This window comes from Pristiophorus japonicus, chromosome 12, assembly GCF_044704955.1.
Source record: "Pristiophorus japonicus isolate sPriJap1 chromosome 12, sPriJap1.hap1, whole genome shotgun sequence".
In the NCBI taxonomy this organism is placed as follows: domain Eukaryota; kingdom Metazoa; phylum Chordata; class Chondrichthyes; family Pristiophoridae; genus Pristiophorus; species Pristiophorus japonicus.
The window spans coordinates 24460908-24483010 of NC_091988.1; the positions used below are offsets into that span (position 1 = coordinate 24460908).

The following is a 22103-nucleotide window of genomic DNA, read 5'->3' on the forward strand; positions in this document are numbered from 1 at the left end:
GCAGACTGCTGCGGTTCAGGCTCAGTGTGCTCCGAGTCAGTCTCAGTGTGATGCCATGCAATCACTGACTGCTGCCGTCCTCTCCTGTTCCCCACAGTCCGACGGGGAAGTGACAGTGCCGAAGCAGGCCAGCAAGTTGTGCTCACACATCGTGCGCCAGATGCTGATGCCGCTGGGCCCCTGGAAATGGAAGGTGTTGTCCTTCCTCAAGGTGACAGCATTCCAGCTCCCAACACTGCCACTCCGCCTTTGCACCTACCACTGCCTATACCTAAGCCATCACAGACCGCTGCCACCGATGCTGAGGCAGTGGTGTCCGGGCCTTCCACGGCCGGGCCTTCCACAGCCAGAACTGGTCATGGGCGTCCTGGTAGGCCGTCTGTATTGTCTGCCACACACACACAGCAGCCCTCAAGCAATCTTGCTGTAGGCACTGAGGCCACATTGAGGAGGTGCACTAGGCATGGGAGGGGGGGTAAAGGTGAGGGGTGGGAAATGTCAGGCAAAGTCCGAATGACGACTTTGCCCACCATGGATGGATGTAATCCCAATGTAAATATGTAGTTACATTGTCACTTCATTGTTCTTGTTGTGTTGTGTTATTGCTGGGGCGGGGGTGGGGGGGGTGGTTCAGATGGTTGAGGCGATGACATTGGTGTTGTTAGTAAAATGTTACTTTGACCATTTTGCATTGGCATCTTGTGTAGAGTTTAATGGAGAATGGCACATAGCGTGGACAGTATTAGCTGCATCCCACAGCTTCCTCCATTCAAGAGAACCGATCCATTATGAGCCGATGATGTGCGGCTCTTGGTCCGGCAGCATTGCGAGGCTGTCTCCACCGTGGGTGGTGCTCCTCCTGGTGTGGATGTCGATTCTGGTCTTCGCCAGACTTCTGTTCCTCGTCTTCCTCCTGAGGTGGGCCTGCGATCCCCACTGGCAATGCCTGGCCCCTTATTCTGGCCAAGTTGTGCAGCATGCAGCACACCACAATGAATTCCGAGACCTATTGAGGGGAGTATTGAAGGCTACCTCCAGAGCGGTCCAGGCATCGGTAACGCTGCTTGAGCGCCCCTATTGTCTGTTCGATAATGTTGCGGGTGGCCTCATGGCTCCTGTTGTAACGCTGCTCCGTTTCTGTGATGGGATTGCGGAAGGGGGTCATGAGTCAGGTGGCTAGGCCGTATCCTTTGTTCCCGAGCAGCCAACCATGTCCTTCCCATGGTGGACGAAGCAATCATGACACAGTGCTTTCACGGAGGACGAAAGCATCATGTGCTCTCCTTGGATAGAGGGCATTCACTGTGAGGATGCATTGTGCGTGGTCACACACCAGCTGCACATTTAGGGAGTGGTATCCCTGTCACTTTCTGAATACCTCGGCATTGTGGAGTGGTACTCGCAAGGCCACGTGTGTGTTGTCAATGGCTCCTTGATCCCTCGCTGTTGTGTATGCAAGAACTGTTAGGTTGAGTACTGTTTAACTACTGTTTAACTTGGCTCTGCTTCATTAAGACCCAAAGTGCCTAATATACAAAATGACTGGCCTTTTATACTTGGGCTGCACACACGTGCGTGCAACCCAATGGCCTCCAACAGTGACGTCATCTAGTGGCTAGTGATACCAAAGTACATACATGACAATACCCTCCTCTGAGATATTAACACAGTCTTTTACAAATTAAACTCCAGCCTTGGGTGAGTGTTCAGAGTCTGTTGTGACTGGTGGCTGGGTGGCTGACCTGGTGGGAGTGGCAATGGCCTTGTCAGGGATTGAAAGTCCATTTTCATTGAACATGTCAATGATTGAAAGTCCCGATTCACTGATGACCACTGAGTCCTCTGATGACTGGGAGTAGGTTGGTTGGTTGTTGATTGTCTCTTCCTCCGACTGTTCCGGTTCGTCTGTGTGCCGCAGCTTTGTCTGATCCATATGTTTCCTGCATGTTTGCCCATTTTTGAGCTTGACAATAAATACTGTTGCCCTCCTTGGCCATGATAGTACCAGCGATCCACTTGTGACCCTGACCATAATTCAGAACATATACAGGATCATTTACAGAAATATCACGTGACACAGCTGCGCGATCGTGATACCCTTGCTGACTTTGTCTTCTATATTCAACATGATTATTCAAGTCAGGGTGTACAAGAGATAGCTTGGTCTTAAGATCTCTCTTCATCATTAATTCAGCAGGCGAGACCCCGGTAAGTGTGTGTGCTCTTCTCCTGTAACTAAGCAGTGTGCATGACAGGCGGGTCTGCAGTGACCCTTGGCTTACTCGCTTCATACTCTGCTTTATGATTTGGACAGCACGTTCTGCTTGCCCATTGGATGCAGGTTTGAACGGTGCTGACCTTACATGTTTGATACTGTTGTGTTATGGAGAAAGAGTCAGACTGAACACTGTGAGCTCAAAGTAAAGTGTGGCTTGGTCTTTTATTGCAGGTCTTCAAAGTGCCTCTCCAACCTGTGAAGTCTCCTTAAATATCTGTGCTTCCAAGGGATTATGGAATCCCTTGGGACTCCAGGGGATGAGCCCTCTGGTGGCTGTACAGAGTAAATACAAGTTTACATATATAAAAACACTCCCCTGCAAAGTCAATAGTGTAACTATTTGCAATATGAGTCGACCGGGGGTCCTTCTTGCCCTGGTTGATCATCTCGGTGTGAAAGCTGGTGTTGTTGAATCATTTGTTGGGCCCTCGCTGGGCTGCTATGCAGCTGGCCTTGCTGTGCTGCCTGGTGTGTTGGGCCCTGCAGGGCTGCTGTGGATGATGGGTTCTGCTTCGTGGTCAACCGTGGTGCTGGGTGCCACTGGTGTGTATGTTGGGGGATCAAAAAAGGTAGGGTCCAAGGTGGGGTGCTCAGGATAGTCCGTGAATCGGAGTTTGATTTGGTCCAAGTGTTTCCGGTGAATGAGTCCATTTGAAAGTTTGATCCGAAACACCCCGTTTCCTTCTTTGGTCACGACAGTGCCAGGAAGCCACTTGGGACCTTGTCCATAATTCAATACAAATACAGGATCATTGATATCAATCTCGTGTGACACATTTGCGCTATCATGGTATGCACTTTGTTGAAGCCGCCTGCTCTCTACCTGTTCATGTAAATTAGGGTGAACTAACGAGAGCCTTGTCTTAAGTGCTCTTTTCATGAGCAGTTCAGCAGGTGGGATCCCAGTGAGTGCATGTGGTCTCGTGCGCTAAGCAGGACTCGGGATAGGTGAGTCTGCAGTGAGCCTTCAGTTACCCTCTTCAAGCCTTGTTTGGTGGTTTGCACTGCTCTCTCTGCCTGACCATTGGACGTTGGTTTAAACGGGGCAGATGTGACATGTTTGATCCCGTTACGGGTGATAAATTCTTTGAACTCAGCACTGGTAAAACATGGCCCGTTGTCGCTCACCAGGACATTGGGTAGGCCGTGTGTGGCAAACATGGCTCGCAGGCTTTCAGTAATGGCAGCGGACGTGCTAGCCGACATTATCTCACATTCAATCCACTTGGAGTACGCGTCTACAACCACAAGGAACATTTTACCCAAGAACGGGCATGAATAGTCGACGTGTACCCTAGACCACGGTTTGGAGGGCCAAGACCATAAACTTAGCAGCATCTCCCTGGGTACATTGCTTAACTGCGTGCATGTGTTACATCTGTGAACGCAGGACTCTAAGTCCGCATCGATACCGGGCCACCGCACGTGGGATCTGGCTATCGCTTTCATCATTACGATGCCTGGGTGGGTACTTTGGAGGTCATTGATGAAGGTATCTCTGCCCTTCTTGGGGATCACTACTCAATTGCCCCACAGAAGGCAGTCTCTGCCTGTATAGACATTTCATCTTTGTGCCACTGGAATGGCTTTATCTCTTCCTGCATTTCCACTGGGACACTGGACCAGCTCCCGTGAAGCACACTGTTTTTGACTAGAGATAATAAGGGGTCCTGGCTTGTCCAGATTTTGATCTGCCGGGCAGTGACGGGTGATTGCTCTCTCTCAAATGCTTCCTTAACCATGGTGGTCAATGGCAGCCTACTGAGAGCATTGGCGCAGTTTTCTGTGTCTGGCCTGTGGCGGATGGCGTAGTTGTATGCGGACAATGTGAGCGCCCATCTCTGGATGCGGGCCGATGCATTGGTATTTATCCCTTTACTCTCGGAGAACAGGGATATAAGTGGTTTATGATCAGTTTCCAATTCGAATTTTAGCCCAACAGGTATTGATGCATTTTCTTTACCCCATAGACACATGCTAACTCTTCTTTCTCAATCATGCTGTAGACTCTCTCAGCCTTAGACAGACTCCTGGAGGCATAAGCAACCGGTTGCAGTTTCCCGAAATCATTAGCTTGTTGCAATACACACCCAACGCCATATGACGATGCATCACATGCTAATACCGAACGCTTACATGGATCATACAACACAAGCAATATATTTGAGCATAACAATTTTCTAGCTTTTACAAAGGCATTTTCTTGGCTTTTGCCCCAAACCCATTTGTCCCCTTTTCGTAGTAAGACATGCAGTGTTCTAACAGTGTGCTGAGACCCGGTAAGAAGTTACCAAAGTAGTTCAGGAGTCCCAGAAACGACCGCAGCTCTGTCACGTTCTGTGGCCTCGGTGCGTTCTCGATTGCCTCCATCTTCACGTTGATGGGCCTGATGCCGTCCGCCGCAATCCTCTTTCTCAGGAACTCCACTTCAGGTGCCAGGAAAACACACTTTGAGCATTTTAACCTGAGCCCCACATGGTTGAGTCGACTAAGAACCTCCTTCAGGTTCTGCAGATGCTCGACTGTGTTCCGACCTGTGACCAAGATGTCATCCTGGAAGACCACGGTGTGCAGGACCGACTTCAGTAAGCTTTCCACGTTTCTCTGAAATATCGTTGCCACCGATCGGATTCCAAATGGGCATCTGTTATAAACAAAAAGACCTTTGTGCGTGTTGATGCAGGTGAGGGCCTTCGATGATTCCTCCAGTTCCTGCGTCATGTAGGCTGAAGTCAGATCCAGCTTCGTGAACGTCTTTCCTCCCGCCAGCGTTGCAAAGAAGTTGTCGGCCTTTAGTCCTGCAGGGAGTAACATAGAAACATAAAAACATAGAAAATAGGTGCAGGAGTAGGCCATTCGGCCCTTCGAGCCTGCACCGCCATTCAATGAGTTCATGGCTGAACATGCAACTTCAGTACCCCATTCCTGCTTTCTCGCCATACCCCTTGATCCCCCTAATAGTAAGGACGACATCTAACTCCTTTTTGAATATATTTAGTGAATTGGCCTCAACAACTTTCTGTGGTAGAGAATTCCACAGGTTCACCACTCTCTGGGTGAAGAAGTTTCTCCTCATCTCGGTCCTAAATGGCTTACCCCTTATCCTTAGACTGTGACCCCTGGTTCTGGACTTCCCCAACATTAATAAGAACATAAGAACATAAGAATTAGGAACAGAAGTAGTAACGATTGATAGTTACTTTTTAATCGCCACAGATTCTGACGGTGTCGTCTCCCTTGAGGACTGGGACAATAAGACGGGTCGTTGAACTCGATCGGGGAAATGATGCCCTCCCTTTGCAGCCGGTCTAACTTGATCTTTACCCTTTCTCTCATCATGTACGGTACTGCTCTCGCCTTGTGATGGATGGGTCACGCCACCGGAATTAGGTGGATCTGCACTTTTGCTCCTTGGAATTTCCCGATGCCTGGTTCGAACAGCGAAGGAAATTTGTTTAAGACCTGGGCACACAAAATGTTGTCACTAGGCGATAATGCTCGGATGTCGTCCCAGTTCCAGCATATCTTTCCCAGCCAGCTCCTGCCGAGCAGCGTGGGACCATCTCCTGGTACCATCCAGAGTGGTACTTTGAATGTTGAACTAAATGGACTCCCATCGTAAGAGACCTTTACGGTAGCACTGCCGATTACAGGAATCAGTTCTTTCGTGTAAGTTCTTAGTTTCATGCGAACTGGAGTTAAGACTGGCCTTGAGGCCTTGTTGCACCACAACCTTTTGAAAGTCTTTTCGCCCATGATGGACTGGCTCGCGCCTGTGTCCAGCTCCACTGACACCGGGAGTCCATTTAGTTCAACATTCAGCATTATCGGGGGACAATTCGTGGTGAATGTGTGCACCCCATGTACCTCTGCCTCCTCGATCTGGGGCTCTGGTTCGTCGTGATCCTCCGTGGATCTGTTCTCCTCTGCAATATGGTGGTTTGCAGGTTTAACAGGCTTTGCAGCTCGCCTGCACTCGTTGGAAGTGTCCCATTGTTCCACAGCCCTTGCAAACATACTCTTTGAATCGGCATGAATGGAAACGATGATCACCCCCGCAGCGCCAACAAGATGTTAATGGCCTTGCATTCATCTCCCTTGATGGTGGACTCAGACATCTGCGGACGTGTAGTTGCAGGTATGTGTGACCTGCCCTGTACGTTATGATTCCAAAACAACATCACTTTGTTCACAGTACTTGTAGCAGCACTTGTGTGCTGAGAGATTTGCTTAGTATTGTCACTGGTGGCCTGGGCTATTACGATGGCCTTACTCAAGGTTGGGGTCTCTACAGTCAAATGTTTGCCAAGTATGGTTTCGTGGCCAATGCCAAGTACGAAAAAGTCTCTGAGCATGTGCTCCAAATGTCCTTCAAATTTGCAATGTCCTGCAAGGCGTCTTAGCTCGGCGACTTAACTCGTCACTTCCTGGCCTTCAGACCTTTTGTAGGTGTAGAACCGGTACCTCGCCATCAGAATGCTTTACTTCGGGTTCAAATGCTCTCGGACCAGTGTGCACAAATCGTCGTATGATTTCTCCGTGGGTTTCGCTGGAGTGAGCAGATTCCTCATGAGGCCATATGTTGGTGCCCCACAGACGGTGAGGAGGATCGCCCTTCGTTTGGCAGCGCTCTCTACCCCATCTAGCTCATTGGCCATGAAGTATTGGTCGAGTCGCTCCACAAAAGTTTCCCAATCATCTCCCTCCGAGAATTTCTCCAGGATGCCCACTGTCCTCTGCATCTTTGGGTTCGTTATCTGTATCTCGTCGCTAGTTGTAGAGTATGGAGAAACAGTCAGACTGAACACAGCAATCTCAAAGTAAAGTGTGACCTTAATCTTTTATTGCAGGTCTCCAGAGTGTCTCTCCAACCTGTGAAGCTCCTTAAATACCTGTGCTCCCAAGGGATTATGGGATCCCTTGGGACTCCAGGGGATGAGCCCTCTGGTGGCTGTACAGAGTACAAGTTTACATATATAACAGATACCATTGAGTTTCATGAACTCTTAAAACTCCTGACTGGTGAAGCATGATCCGTTGTCGCTAACAACGATGTCAGGCAGACCAAGTGTCGCGAACATAAAACTGAGATTCTTAATGGTAGCTGTGTATGTGCTGGACGACATGATTATACACTCTATCCACTTTGAATATGCATCCAACACAACTAAAAACATCTTCCCCAGGAAGGGACTTGCAAAGTCTATGTGGATCCTGGACCATGGTTTGGACGGCCACGACCAGAGACTCAGCGGCGATTCCGCTGGTGCTTTGCTGAGCTGCATGCAATTGTTGCACTGATGCACACATGATTCCAGCTCAGAGTCAATTCCCGGCCACCATACATGAGACTTGGCGATGGCTTTCATCATTACAATGCCGGGATGTGTGCTATGTAGCTCACGTACAAATTTCTCTCTCCCTTTCTTGGGCATAACAACATGATTGCCCCACAGTATACAATCCGACTGAATAGACAGCTCGTCTTTGCGACGAATGTAAGGTTTGGTCTTCTCGCACATTTGCTTGGCTATGGCAGACCAATCACCTTTGAGGATGCAACTCTTCACCACCGATAAAATCGGGCCCTGGTTGGTCCAGGTCTTAACTTGTTGAACCGGGACAGGGGTTCCTTCACTCTCAAAAGCATCCATAACTAACAATAGGTCCGCCGGTTGTGGCGTTTCCACCTCCGGTGTGGGCAACGGCAGACGGCTCAAAACATCGGCACAATTCTCGGTGCCAGGTCTATGGCGAATTACATAATCATAAGCGGATAATGTCAGCGCCCAATGCGGGATGCAGCATTGGTATTGTTACCTTTGTTTTCAGAGAACAGTGAAATGAGCGGCTTGTGATCTGTCTCCAGTTCAAACCGAAGACCAAACAGGTACTGATGCATCTTGTTAACCCCATACACACAGGCTAGTGCTTCTTTCTCTACCATGCTGTAGGCTCTTTCCGCTTCAGACAACTTTTTGAAGCATACGCGACTGGTTGAAGTTTACCCAACTCACTAGTTTGTTGGAGTACGCTAACAATTCCATATGACGAAGCACCACAGGCCAATATTAAATGTTTCCCCCCGGACACAGGCCACGGTGCAGCGGGCCCGCGGGCCTCCTTACCCCGGCCTGACGAGCTGTTCAGCAGCGTCGCCAAACCCAGCTTCCTGGCCGACCCGCGGAGAGGCTGCATCGACTGGGAGCGGCGGCTGGTGCGGGCCCCGGCACCGGGGCAGGGGAAGGGGGCAGGGAGCGGGGGGCCCGGTTACAGGGGGCGGGGGGGCAGGGGGGCCCGGGTACAGGGGGTGGAGGTCCCGGGTACAGGGGGCAGGATACAGGGGGCGGGGGGCCTGGGTACAGGGAGTGGGAGGGCCCGGGTACAGGTGGCGGGGGGCCCGGGTACAGGGGGTGAGAGGGCCCGGGTACAGGGGGCGGGGGGCCTGGGTACAGGGGGTGGGGGGCCCGGGTACAGGGGGCGGGGGGCCCGGGTACAGGGGGCGGGGGGCCCGGGTACAGGGGGCGGGGGGCCCGGGTACAGGGGGCGGGGGGCCCGGGTACAGGGGGCGGGGGGCCCGGGTACAGGGGGCGGGGGGCCCGGGTACAGGGGGCGGGGGGCCCTGGTACAGGGGGTCCGGGTACAGGGGGCGGGGGGCCTGGGTACAGGGGGCGGGAGGGCCCGGGTACAGGGGGCGGGGGGCCCGGGTACAGGGGGCGGGAGGGCCCGGGTACAGGGGGTGGGGGGCCCGGGTACAGGGGGTGGGGGGCCCGGGTACAGGGGGTGGGAGGGCCCGGGTACAGGGGGTGGGAGGGCCCGGGTACAGGGGGCGGGGGGCCCGGGTACAGGGGGCGGGAGGGCCCGGGTACAGGGGGCGGGAGGGCCCGGGTACAGGGGGCGGGAGGGCCCGGGTACAGGGGGTGGGAGGGCCCGGGTACAGGGGGCGGGGGGCCCGGGTACAGGGGGCGGGGGGCCTGGGTACAGGGGGTGGGAGGGCCCGGGTACAGGGAGCGGGGGGCCCGGGTACAGGGGGTGGGAGGGCCCGGGTACAGGGGGCGGGGGGCCCGGGTACAGGGGGTGGGAGGGCCCGGGTACAGGGGGCGGGGGGCCCGGGTACAGGGGGCGGGGGGCCCGGGTACAGGGGGCGGGGGGCCTGGGTACAGGGGGTGGAGGTCCCGGGTACAGGGGGCAGGATACAGGGGGCGGGGGGCCCGGGTACAGGGGGTGGAGGTCCTGGGTACAGGGGGCAGGATACAGGGGGCGGGGGGCCCGGGTACAGGGGGTGGGAGGGCCAGGGGGCTTGGGTACAGGGGGTGGGGGGCCCAGGTACAGGAGACGGGGGGGCAGGGGACGAGGGGCCCAGGTACAGGGGGCAGAGGGCGGGGGGCCCGGGTACAGGGGGCCCGGGGACAGGGGGCGGGAAGCCCGGGTACAGGGGGTGGGGGGGGGGGGCAGAGGGCCCAGGTACAGGGGCAGGGGGCCCGGGTACAGGGGACGGGGGGCCCGGGTACAGGGCACGGGGGGCCCGGGTACAGGGTACGGGGGGCGGGGGGCCCGGGTACAGGGAGCGGGGGGGCGGGGGGCCCGGGTACAGGGGACGGGGGGCCCGGGTACAGGGAGCGGAGGGCCCAGGTACAGGGAGCGGGGGGGCGGTGGGCACGGGTACAGAGGGCCTGGGTACAGATAGCGGGGGGGCGGGGTGCCCGGATACAGGGGTCGCGGGGGCAGGGGGCCCAGGTACAGGGGCGGGGGGGTGGGGTGCCCAGGTACAGTGGGCGGGGGGCCTGGGTACAGGAGGCCCGGGTACAGGGGGCGGGGTGCCCGGGTACAGGGTACAGGGAGTGGGGGCCTGGGTACAGGAGGCCCGGGTACAGGAGGCGGGGGGCCCGGGTACAGGGTATAGGGAGCGGGGGCCTGGGTATAGGAGGCCCGGGTACAGGAGGCCCGGGTACAGAGGGCGGGGGGCCCGGGTACAGGAGGCCTGGGTACAGGGGGCGGGGGGGGGCAGAGGGCCCAGGTACAGGGGGCCCGGGTACAGGGGACGGGGGGCTCGGGTGCCCGGGTACAGTGGGCGGGGGGCCTGGGTACAGGAGGCCCGGGTACAGGGGGTGGAGGGTCTGGGTACAGGGGGCGCGGAGGCAGGGGGCCTGGGTACAGGGGGCCCGGGTACAGGGGCAGGGGGCGGGGGGCCCGGGTACAGGGGGTCCGGGTTCAGTGGGCGGGGGGCCCGGGTACAGGGGGTCCGGGTTCAGTGGGCGGGGGGCCCGGGTACAGGGGGCTGGAGGCCCGGGTACAGGGGGCCTGGGTACAGGGGGTGGGAGGGCAGTGGGCACGGGTCCTGGGTATAGGGGCAGGGGGCAGGGGACCCGGGTTCAGAGGACGGGGGGCCCGGGTACAGGGTCAGGGAGCGGTGGGGCTGGGGGCGAGGGGCCCGGAGTCAGGGTCATGGAGCGGGTGCTAGAAGGATGAGAGGAGATCTCAGAAATATATAGAATTCTGACGGGACTGGACAGGTTAGATGCAGGAAGAATGTTCCCGATGTTGGGGAAGTCCAGAACCAAAGGTCACAGTCTAAGGATAAGGGGTAAGCCATTTAGGACTGAGATGAGGAGAAACTTCTTCACTCAGAGAGTGGTGAACCGGTTGAATTCCCTGCCGCAGAGAGTTGTTGATGCCAGTTCATTGGATATATTCAAGAGGGAGTTAGATATGGCCTTACGGCTAAAGGGATCAAGGGATATGGAGAGAGAGCAAGAAAGGGGTACTGAGGGAATGATCAGCCATGATCATAATGAATGGTGGTGCAGGCTCGAAGGGCCGAATGGCCTACTCCTGCACCTATTTTCTATGTTTCTATGTTTACATGGGTCATAATGTGCCAGCAGCTTGTTAGAGAAAAGTAGATTAGTGGCTTTCTTAAAAGCTCTGTCTTGAGATGCACCCCACACCCAGTTGTCGCCTTTTCTTAGCAGCATGTGCAGTGGTTCTAATAAGGTGCTCAATTTAGGTAGGAAGCTACCGAAGTAGTTGAATAGACCCAGGAATGAACGCAGCTCCGTCATGTTCTGCAGCTTGGGTGCATTCTTGATGGCTTTGGTTTTCGCGTCCGTGGGCTTGATGCCGTGAGAAGCAATTTTCCTCCCCAGGAGTTCGACCTCTGGTGCCATGAAGGTGCACTTCGAGCGTTTCAGTCTGAGTCCCACTTTGTCCAGACGATGTAGAACCTCTTCCAGGTTGTTCAGATGTTCCTCAGAGTCATGACCAGTGATCAGGATGTCATCTTGGAACACGACGGTTCTGGGAACGGACTTCAGTAGTCTCTCCAATTTCCTCTGAAATATTGATGCAGCCGAGCGAATTCCAAAAGGGCATAAATAAACAGTCCTTTATGCGTGTTAATGCACGTAAATCTCTTCGACGTCTCAACCAGCTCCTGTGTCATGTAGGCCGATGTCAATCCAGTTTGGTGAATGACTTCCCCTCCGGCTAGCATTGCAAACAAGTCATCAGCCTTTGGTAAGGGTACTGATCCTGTTTTGAAACCCTGTTGATCGTAGCCTTGCAATCTCCACAGATTCTGACTGTGCCATTACTTTTCAGCACAGGAACAATGGGCTGGCCCATTCATTAAATTCAACCAGTGATATGATCCCTTCACGCTGGAGTCTGTCCAGTTCGATTACGACCTTCTCCCTCATCATATACGGAACTGCCCGAGCTTTATGATGGACGGGTCTTGCATCTGAGTCCATGTGGATCTGCACCTTGGCTCCCGTGAAGTTGCCGATGCCTGGTTCGAACAGCGAGGGGAACTTACTCAGTACTTGGGCACATGTATCTTTCTCCAACGATAACGTCTTGATGTCGCTCCAATCGCAACTGATTTTTTTTCAAGCCAGTTCCTGCTGAACAGCGTTGGACCTTTGCCTGAGACAATCCATAGCGGCAACTCGTGAACCGCACCGTCATACGACACTTTAATTGTGGCACTGCCAATCACCGTTATGAGTTTTTTGGTGTACTTGCGCAACTTGGCATTGACTGGACTCAGCCTGGGCCTCACAGCCTTAGTATCCCACAGCTTGTCGAATGCCCTCTGGCTCATTATCGATTGACTCGCCCCCGTGTCCAGTTCCATCGATACCGGCACCACATTAAATTTCACGTTGATCATTATTGGTTTGCTCTTAATTAGGAACGAGTACAGTCCATACACTTCCTCCGCTGGTACCTCAGATTGTGTATCCGGATCCACGCTAGTCTGACCTCCATGTGGTGTGTCGCAGCACGCTTGCTCACCTGCAGACACTTGCGCTGGAGATGCCCCATGCTCAGACAGCCTTTGCAACTATACTGCGTAAATCGGCACTGCTGGTGCCGATGATTTTCCCCACAATGCCAACACGGAGAAATTGGATGCATTCCCGCTGGCGGAATTTGGGCAGCCACAGGTTTCGCGTATGCAGTTGGGTAGGCCCTGCCATGTGCCGCTCTGCTGAACCAATCATATTTATAGTACTTGCCGAGTTTCGATTTTTCACTGATATTTGCTTTAGACTTTGATCCGTCGTCATGCATGACTGAGCGATCGTGATGCCTCCACCGCCAGTAGTTTACGCAGGATCACCTCGTGGTTGATGCCGATTACAAAGAGGTCCCGCAGCATGTCTGCCAACACAGCCCCGAACTTACACGGTCCCGCTAGACGTCTCAGGTCAGCAACGAATTCCGCCGCATTCTGGCCCTCTGAGCGAACGCGCATGTAAAATCTGTATCTCGATCTGTATCTGGCTTAAGGTGGTCCTGTACCAGTGTACACAATTCTTCATACGTATTCTCTGTTGGACTCACAGGCAGGAGTAGATTCTTTATCAGACCATAAATTTTTGGACCGCAAACCGTGAGGAACATCTGCTTCGTCGACCTCCTCCATTTTGTTGGCCATGAAGAACTGGCTCAAGCAGCTCACAAAGTCTGCCCAATCTTTTCCTTCCACAAATCGCTCCAACAATCCAATTGTGCTCATTTTTGCATGCAAAGGTTCTTGTTGCCACGTCGCCAGATGTTGTGTACGCAATAACTGTTAGATTGAATACTGTTTAACCCCCAGAGGTATGACCTTAACTCTGCTTTATTAAGGCCCAAAGTGCCTAATATACAAAATGGCTGGCCTTTTATACTTGGGCTGCACACACATGCATTGACAGTCATTTTCCAACATGCCATAGACTCTGGATCAGTTCCTATGGAGTGGAGGGGAGCCAATGTAACCCTACTTTTTAAAAAAAGGAGGGAGAGAGAAAACAGGGAATTATAGACCGGTCAGCCTGACATCGGTAGTGGGTAAAATGATGGAATAAATTATTAAGGATGTCATAGCAGCGCATTTGGAAAGAGGTGACATGATAGGTCCAAGTCAGCATGGACTTGTGAAAGGGAAATCATGCTTGATAAATCTTCTGGAATTTTTTGAGGATGTTTCCAGTAGAGTGGACAAGGGAGAACCAGTTGATGTGGTATATTTGGACTTTCAGAAGGCTTTCGACAAGGTCCCACACAAGAGATTAATGTGCAAAGTTAAAGCACGTGGGATTGGGGGTAGTGTGCTGACGTGGATTGAGAACTGGTTGTCAGACAGGAAGCAAAGAGTAGGAGTAAATGGGTACTTTTCAGAATGGCAGGCAGTGACTAGTGGGGTACCGCAAGGTTCTGTGCTGGGGCCCCAGCTGTTTACATTGTACATTAATGATTTAGACGAGGGGATTAAATGTAGTATCTCCAAATTTGCGGATGACACTAAGTTGGGTGGCAGTGTGAGCTGCAAGGTGGATGCTATGAGGCTGCAGAGTGACTTGGATAGGTTAGGTGAGTGGGCAAATGCATGGCAGATGAAGTTTAATGTGGATAAATGTGAGGTTATCCACTTTGGTGGTAAAAACAGAGACACAGACTATTATTTGAATGGTGACAGATTAGGAAAAGGGGAGGTTAAACGAGACCTGGATGTCATGGTACATCAGTCATTGAAGGTTGGCATGCAGGTACAGCAGGCGGTTAAGAAAGCAAATGGCATGTTGGCCTTCATAGTGAGGGGATTTGAGTTCAGAGGCAGGGAGGTGTTACTACAGTTGTACAGGGCCTTGGTGAGGCCACACCTAGAGTATTGTGTACAGTTTTGGTCTCCTAACTTGAGGAAGGACATTCTTGCTATTGAGGGAGTGCAGCGAAGGTTCACAAGACTGATTCCCGGGATTTAAGGAGCTAGGAGCTAAATTAAAAAGTAGGACCTCAAAAGTAGTAATCTCGGGATTGCTACCAGTGCCACGTGATAGTCAGAGTAGGAATCGCAGGATAGCGCAGATGAATACGTGGCTTGAGCAGTGGTGCAGCAGGGAGGGATTCAAATTCCTGGGGCATTGGAACCGGTTCTGGGGGAGGTGGGACCAGTACAAACCGGACGGTCTGCACCTGGGCAGGACCGGAACCAATGTCCTAGGGGGAGTGTTTGCTAGTGCTGTTGGGGAGGATTTAAACTAATATGGCAGGGGGATGGGAACCAATGCAGGGAGACAGAGGGAAACAAAAAGGAGGCAAAAGCAAAAGACAGAAAGGAGATGAGGAAAAGTGGAGGGCAGAGAAACCCAAGGCAAAGAACAAAAAGGGCCACTGTACAGCAAAATTCTAAAAGGACAAAGGGTGTTAAAAAAACAAGCCTGAAGGCTTTGTGTCTTAATGCAAGGAGTATCCGTAATAAGGTGGATGAATTAACTGTGCAAATAGATGTTAACAAATATGATGTGATTGGGATTACGGAGACGTGGCTCCAGGATGATCAGGGCTGGGAACTCAACATCCAGGGCTATTCAACATTCAGGAAAGATAGAATAAAAGGAAAAGGAGGTGGGGTAGCATTGCTGGTTGAGGAGCAAATTAAGGCAATAGTTCGGAAGGACATTAGCTTGGATGATGTGGAATCTATCTGGGTAGAGCTGCAGAATACCAAAGGGCAAAAAACGTTAGTGGGAGTTGTGTACAGACCTCCAAGCAGTAGTAGTGATGTTGGGGAGTGCATCAAACATGAAATTAGGGGTGCGTGCAATAAAGATGCAGCAGTTGTAATGGGTGACTTTAATATGCACATAGATTGGGTTAACCAAACTGGAAGCAATACGATGGAGGAGGATTTCCTGGAGTGCATAACGGATGGTTTTTTAGACCAATATGTCGAGGAACCAACTAGGGGGGGAGGCCATCTTAGACTGGGTGTTGTGTAATGAGAGAGGATTAATTAGCAATCTCGTTGTGTGAGGCCCCTTGGGGAAGAGTGACCATAATATGGTGGAATTCTGCATTAGGATGGAGAATGAAACAGTTAATTCAGAGACCATGGTCCAGAACTTAAAGAAGGGTAACTTTGAAGGTATGAGGCGTGAATTGGCTAGGATAGATTGGCGAATGATACTGAAGGGGTTGACTGTGGATGGGCAGTGGCAGACATTTAGAGACTGCATGGATGAACTACAACAATTGTACATTCCTGTCTGTCGTAAAAATAAAAAAGGGAAGGTGGCTCAACCGTGGCTATCAAGGGAAATCAGGGATAGCATTAAAGCCAAGGAAGTGGCATACAAATTGGCCAGAAATAGCAGCGAACCCGGGGACTGGGAGAAATTTAGAACTCAGCAGAGGAGGACAAAGGGTTTGATTAGGGCAGGGAAAATGGAGTACGAGAAGAAGCTTGCAGGGAACATTAAGACGGATTGCAAAAGTTTCTATCGGTATGTAAAGAGAAAAAGGTTAGTAAAGACAAACGTAGGTCCCCTGCAGTCAGAATCAGGGGAAGTCATAACAGGGAACAAAGAAATGGCGGACCAATTGAACAAGTACTTTGGTTCGGTATTCACTGAGGAGGACACAAACAACCTTCCGGATATAAAAGGGGTCGGAGGGTCTAGTAAGGAGGAGGAACTGAGGGAAATCCTTATTAGTCGGGAAATTTTGTTGGGGAAATTGATGGGATTGAAGGCCGATAAATCCCCAGGGCTTGATGGACTGCATCCCAGAGTACTTAAGGAGGTGGCCTTGGAAATAGTGGATGCATTGTCAGTCATTTTCCAACATTCCATTGACTCTGGATCAGTTCCTATGGAGTGGAGGGTAGCCAATGTAACCCCACTTTTTAAAAAAGGAGGGAGAGAGAAAACAGGGAATTATAGACCGGTCAGCCTGACATCGGTAGTGGGTAAAATGATGGAATCAATTATTAAGGATGTCATAGCAGTGCATTTGGAAAGAGGTAATATGATAGGTCCAAGTCAGCATGGATTTGTGAAAGGGAAATCATGCTTGACAAATCTTCTGGAATTTTTTGAGGATGTTTCCAGTAGAGTGGACAAGGGACAACCAGTTGATGTGGTATATTTGGACTTTCAGAAGGCTTTCGATAAGGTCCCACACAAGAGATTAATGTGCAAAGTTAATGCACATGGGATTGGGGGTAGTGTGCTGACATGGATTGAGAACTGGTTGTCAGACAGGAAGCAAAGAGTAGGAGTAAATGGGGACTTTTCAGAATGGCAGGCAGTGACTAGTGGGGTACCGCAAGGTTCTGTGCTGGGGCCCCAGCTGTTTACACTGTACATTAATGATTTAGATGAGGGGATTAAATGTAGTATCTCCAAATTTGCGGATGACACTAAGTTGAGTGGCAGTGTGAGCTGCGAGGAGGATGCTATGAGGCTGCAGAGCGACTTGGATAGGTTAGGTGAGTGGGCAAATGCATGGCAGATGAAGTATAATGTGGATAAATGTGAGGTTATCCACTTTGGTGATAAAAACAGAGAGACAGACTATTATCTGAATGGTGACAGATTAGGAAAAGGGGAGGTGCAAAGAGACCTGGGTGTCATGGTACATCAGTCATTGAAGGTTGGCATGCAGGTACAGCAGGCGGTTAAGAAAGCAAATGGCATGTTGGCCTTCATAGCGAGGGGATTTGAGTACAGGGGCAGGGAGGTGTTGCTACAATTGTACAGGGCCTTGGTGAGGCCACACCTGGAGTATTGTGTACAGTTTTGGTCTCCTAACCTGAGGAAGGACATTCTTGCTATTGAGGGAGTGCAGCGAAGGTTCACCAGACTGATTCCCGGGATGGCGGGACTGACATATCAAGAAAGACTGGATCAACTGGGCTTGTATTCACTGGAGTTCAGAAGAATGAGAGGAGACCTCATAGAAACGTTTAAAATTCTGACGGGGTTAGACAGGTTAGATGCAGGAAGAATGTTCCCAATGTTGGGGAAGTCCAGAACCAGGGGACACAGTCTAAGGATAAGGGGGAAGCCATTTAGGACTGAGATGAGGAGGAATTTCTTCACCCAGAGAGTGGTGAACCTGTGGAATTCTCTACCACAGAAAGTTGTTGAGGCCAATTCACTAAATATATTCAAAAAGGAGTTAGATGAAGTCCTTACTACTAGGGGAATCAAGGGGTATGGTGAGAAAGCAGGAATGGGGTACTGAAGTTGCATGTTCAGCCATGAACTCATTGAATGGCGGTGCAGGCTCGAAGGGCCGAATGGCTTACTCCTGCACCTATTTTCTATGTTTCTATGTTTCTATGGCGGGACTAACATATCAAGAAAGACTGGATCAACTGGGCTTGTATTCACTGGAGTTCAGAAGAATGAGAGGAGATCTCATAGAAACGTTTAAAATTCTGATGGGTTTAAACAGGTTAGATGCAGGAAGAATGTTCCCAATGTTGGGGAAGTCCAGAACCAGGGGTCACAGTCTAAGGATAAGGGGTAAGCCATTTAGGACCGAGGTGAGGAGAAACTTCTTCATCCAGAGAGTGGTGAACTTGTGGAATTCTCTACCACAGAAAGTTGTTGAGGCCAATTCACTAAATATATTCAAAAAGGAGTTAGATGTAGTCCTTACTATTAAGGGGATCAAGGGGTATGGTGAGAAAGCAGGAATGGGGTACTGAAGTTGCATGTTCAGCCATGAACTCATTGAATGGCGGTGCAGGCTCGAAGGGCTGAATGGCCTACTCCTGCACCTATTTTCTATGTTTCTATGCAGCCCAATGGCCTCCAACAGTGACGCCATCCAGTGACTAGTGATCCCAAAAATACATACATGACACTCGGGAAACCCGCAATCCTGCCAAACCCACATTCTGGCTCTCCCTGCTGACTGAAAATGTTATCAAGTCCATTCTGTGGGCATAGAGAGCTTTTGTGATGTGGCGAATGCAGCGATGTGCAGCGTATTGAGCGATACTGCATTTGTCCCCTGCTACAGCCTGGAAGCCTGGAAGCTGGAGGCATAGAAGGCCAGCGCAGTCCTGGTGCCGATGTGAGGCTGCAGGTCTGCCTGTAGGAGATGGCATATCTCTGTCTGCATATCTCTTTTGGAAGCGCAGCCTTCTCACACACTGCTCCTCAGAGAGCTGGAGGTGTGAGCGGTGCTGCCTGTAAACCCTTGGGGGGATAAGGCCTCTTGTCCAGACGTCAAAGGCCCCTTCTCATCTGTGGCCCGACATGGCCAACAGATCGTCTATCTTGACGCCGCCCAACAAGAGCATGGAGTCGGAGATGCTGGCGAACAATAATGACCCATTAAATTATTTCACCTAAGTTGTCAGGATCCTGTAACGGCAGAAAAATCTGCTGCTTTTATGACAGAGGTTCACGCAGCGTGCTCTGATTTTGGATCTTCCTCCTTCACTTTAAATACGCTGCAAATAGCACCTATTCGACTATGGGACCACCTGGCTTTTCAGGCGTGACTTGGGGCAGATGTTAAATTTGGCGTTAGCACCTAATTTAGTGACCGGGGTGATAGCGGGAATGTTGCACATCGACCGACGTCATGATCTGAATGAAACTACAGAGCGAGGCGGTAACGTTTTGCGCCGCCACAAAACCAGCACCGAATTTCCCGGCAGGATGCTGGAAGCTGACCTCCCGGGTGGTTTAGCATTTTGACACCCTTTACCGCATCTCCGGCGCACGAACAGAGGCGCAATCCAACTGAAAATCCAGCCCTTTGTGCTAGTCTTCAACATATCTTGTATATCCGCCCTGACCAGCATAAGTAAAGGGCACTAAATAACGTCACCTAATTCATGCCAGAAAAAGGTGATTTATTTGCCTCCAAAACTCACATTTTCATTGCAAATATGCAATAATATATTTACTATGAAATGCAGTCACTGATTAAACGGGAAGTAATGTCGTTATAAAGAGGTTAGAACATGGCCTCCCAACCTGTGAGAGAGCACCTCCATAGTCATCACTACAACTTCCAGCGCGAGCTGCTCCAAGTGTGTGACAGGCTCGAGGTGGATGATTGGGTGACGTCATCAGGACCCAGGTCGCTGTTTGGAGCGTGGGCAGGAGCATTGGTGGGTAAAGCAGAGGAGAGGGAAGGATGTGGCGGAGGTGTGGCGAGTGATCGAAGTGGAGGAGCGCTGAGGGATTGTGGCTGAGATTCGATGGGTGATCGTGGCCGAGGTCCGGCGACTGTTTGGTGCGGAGGTGCGGTGGGAGACCGTGGCGGAGGTGCAGAGAGTGCTTTGTGGCAGAGGACGCTGAGAGATCGTGGCGGAAATGCGGCGAATGTTTGTGGCGGAGGTGCGGCAAATAAGGGTACGGGGCCCAGAAGAGCCGAGGGCCCAGGGGGCATCATGGGCCAGCCCACACTGCAATATGTGTGCACACTAGGTCCATGCAGCAGAGCAGGTCTCCAGTCGTCCTGGTTAACCCTTGCCACTGGATGAAAGCCTACCTCTGTCAAGCCCGTGTGGTGGCTGATGTGCAACGGTCACCACATGTTAAAAAAATTCACATACAGGCATCTTCCACTGGAACCTCGGGTCCTTCATTGAAACATCTGTGAACTTGTGGGAGCAAGGCATCCTCGTTCAAGGGACCGCCTATGATGATGATGATATCTAACTACAGCAGGAGTATACTGACTTGAGGGATAAGCTTGGATCAATAGGGAGGTATACAGCACAATCTGCCACTTCCAGCGTTTTTACAGGAACAATATCCAGATGTAGAGGCATAAATCTGGTGCAAAATCACAGTCATAATGAGGGAATAGATTACTTAATATTAGTCTCTAAAGTACCTCAGTAATGGTCTCTACAGGATCCCCTGAATCAGGTCGAATTACCACCATTGAATCCTTGTTCCTTTGCTCAACATTATCTTTAAGATCACCTCCCCAGATTTCCTTACAGGCGTTGAAAATATCGTAACTGTCACTGACTACTGAAATAGGACTGGATGGAAATTGTTTGAGCAAATATTCAAATGCATCCTTTTCCTGATTCCTTCCCCAAGAGATGATAGTACTGTGAAAGTAACAATTTGAATGTAAATGTCTTAAAAGCGCAAACATAAATTGCCTGAAACATGCAACTAAACATAGTCCGACTTCCAAAACTAAAAGGGTTGTCGTAAAAAGAACAGATGAGCCTTTGCTGATAGGAACAGTGATTGTCTTGATCAACTGAAAAGACAACTTGTGCCAATATTATATAACTTCATAATAAGAAAAGCTTATGGCCATACAAAGTTATCACATGATTCAAAAATACATTATCAGAGCAAAGAAACAATCCTTTAACTTGTACCTCAAATTTTAATGTGTTCTACCCCAATTAATTTTTTTTTTTTTAAAAAGGTAAAAACTACTTTTGCAGCCCACATAGAATTAAATTACAAAATGATTGGTGTTATCAGGAACTAAAAAGTCATGCGAGACACAAAATTAAAACCAGAATAAAATGATATCCTCATGTTGGTGTGAGTGTTATGCAAGAACTGGATTTAACGAAGTAGATTCCAGGCTGGTGTGCCAGATATTCTAATGCTTAAGGAACAATTTGTTGGGTGTGAACCCACAATCTTTTAACTCAAAAGCAAGTGTGCTACCAACTGAGTTCAAGACTGCAACAATTTCAAGAATAAATGACAGTTTACTGCAATTGAATTTGAAGTCACCACACTCGCATTTCAGCAAATTTCTGTAGTGTTAATTTGTGGAAAAGCTTTCATTATAAAAAGCTAAAGTTGTGATTTTGCTCAGCAGTATTACATTCAGTTGTATGGCCAATGACAGATGTTGACTATTTTAAGGCAATTTAAAAGAAATAATTTTAATTTACCAGCTATAAATTCCTGGTAATAACATTCTAAAATACACTTTAAAAAACAAACCTGAATCAGTTACTGGTTTATTTATTAACGTCATGGTACCTTGCTTACACCAGAGGGGTGCTAGGTTCACTGTATGAAAGAACAAATTTCAATTGGTATTGGAATCTGGATTGTTGGGAAGATTTACTAGACCAGTGTTAAGATAATGGGGCCAAAATTCACCCCGCTGGAAACAGGTTGCACCTCCCGTTTTTATAATGTTTTGGCCGCTGCAATGGATGCGGCAGGCCATCTTGCGAAATTCAGCTCTTTGTCATTTTTTTTCAAGCGGGACGGAAGTCGGTCATAATGGGGGCGGAAGTGGAAGCCGGGCTGGAGTCTCCGCCACTGTCAGTCATCAGCGCCGGGCTGGTGATGTCATAGCGCTGGCGCGTCACAAGGTCTCTCCTCTTCATTTAAAGGCGAGAGCTGCTGTGAGCTCTGCATCTTTTTAAGTTCGGTCCACTGGGCCTCCAGGGAGGGTTTCGGCCGGACCAGCGGCCTGACACCCAAGAAGGGGTACCAGGCTGCCTGTAGGTGGTCCACCGAACCTGGGGGCTTAAGTGTCGGCCCGACCTGGCAGCCGACTGACAAATAAATTAAGATGG

The 22103-nt window shown here is 50.8% G+C and overlaps 1 protein-coding gene across 1 annotated transcript in view; it reads right to left on the reverse strand.

Moving 5' to 3' along the window:
* Window positions 1-22103, reverse strand: part of nampt2 (nicotinamide phosphoribosyltransferase 2) — a gene marked incomplete at its 5' end in the record, with an annotated part of 95045 nt that overhangs the window by 32333 nt on the left and 40609 nt on the right. The window contains 1 exon segment of the mRNA XM_070894761.1: window positions 20423-20648. Coding sequence (XP_070750862.1) covers window positions 20423-20648 — 226 coding nt within the window.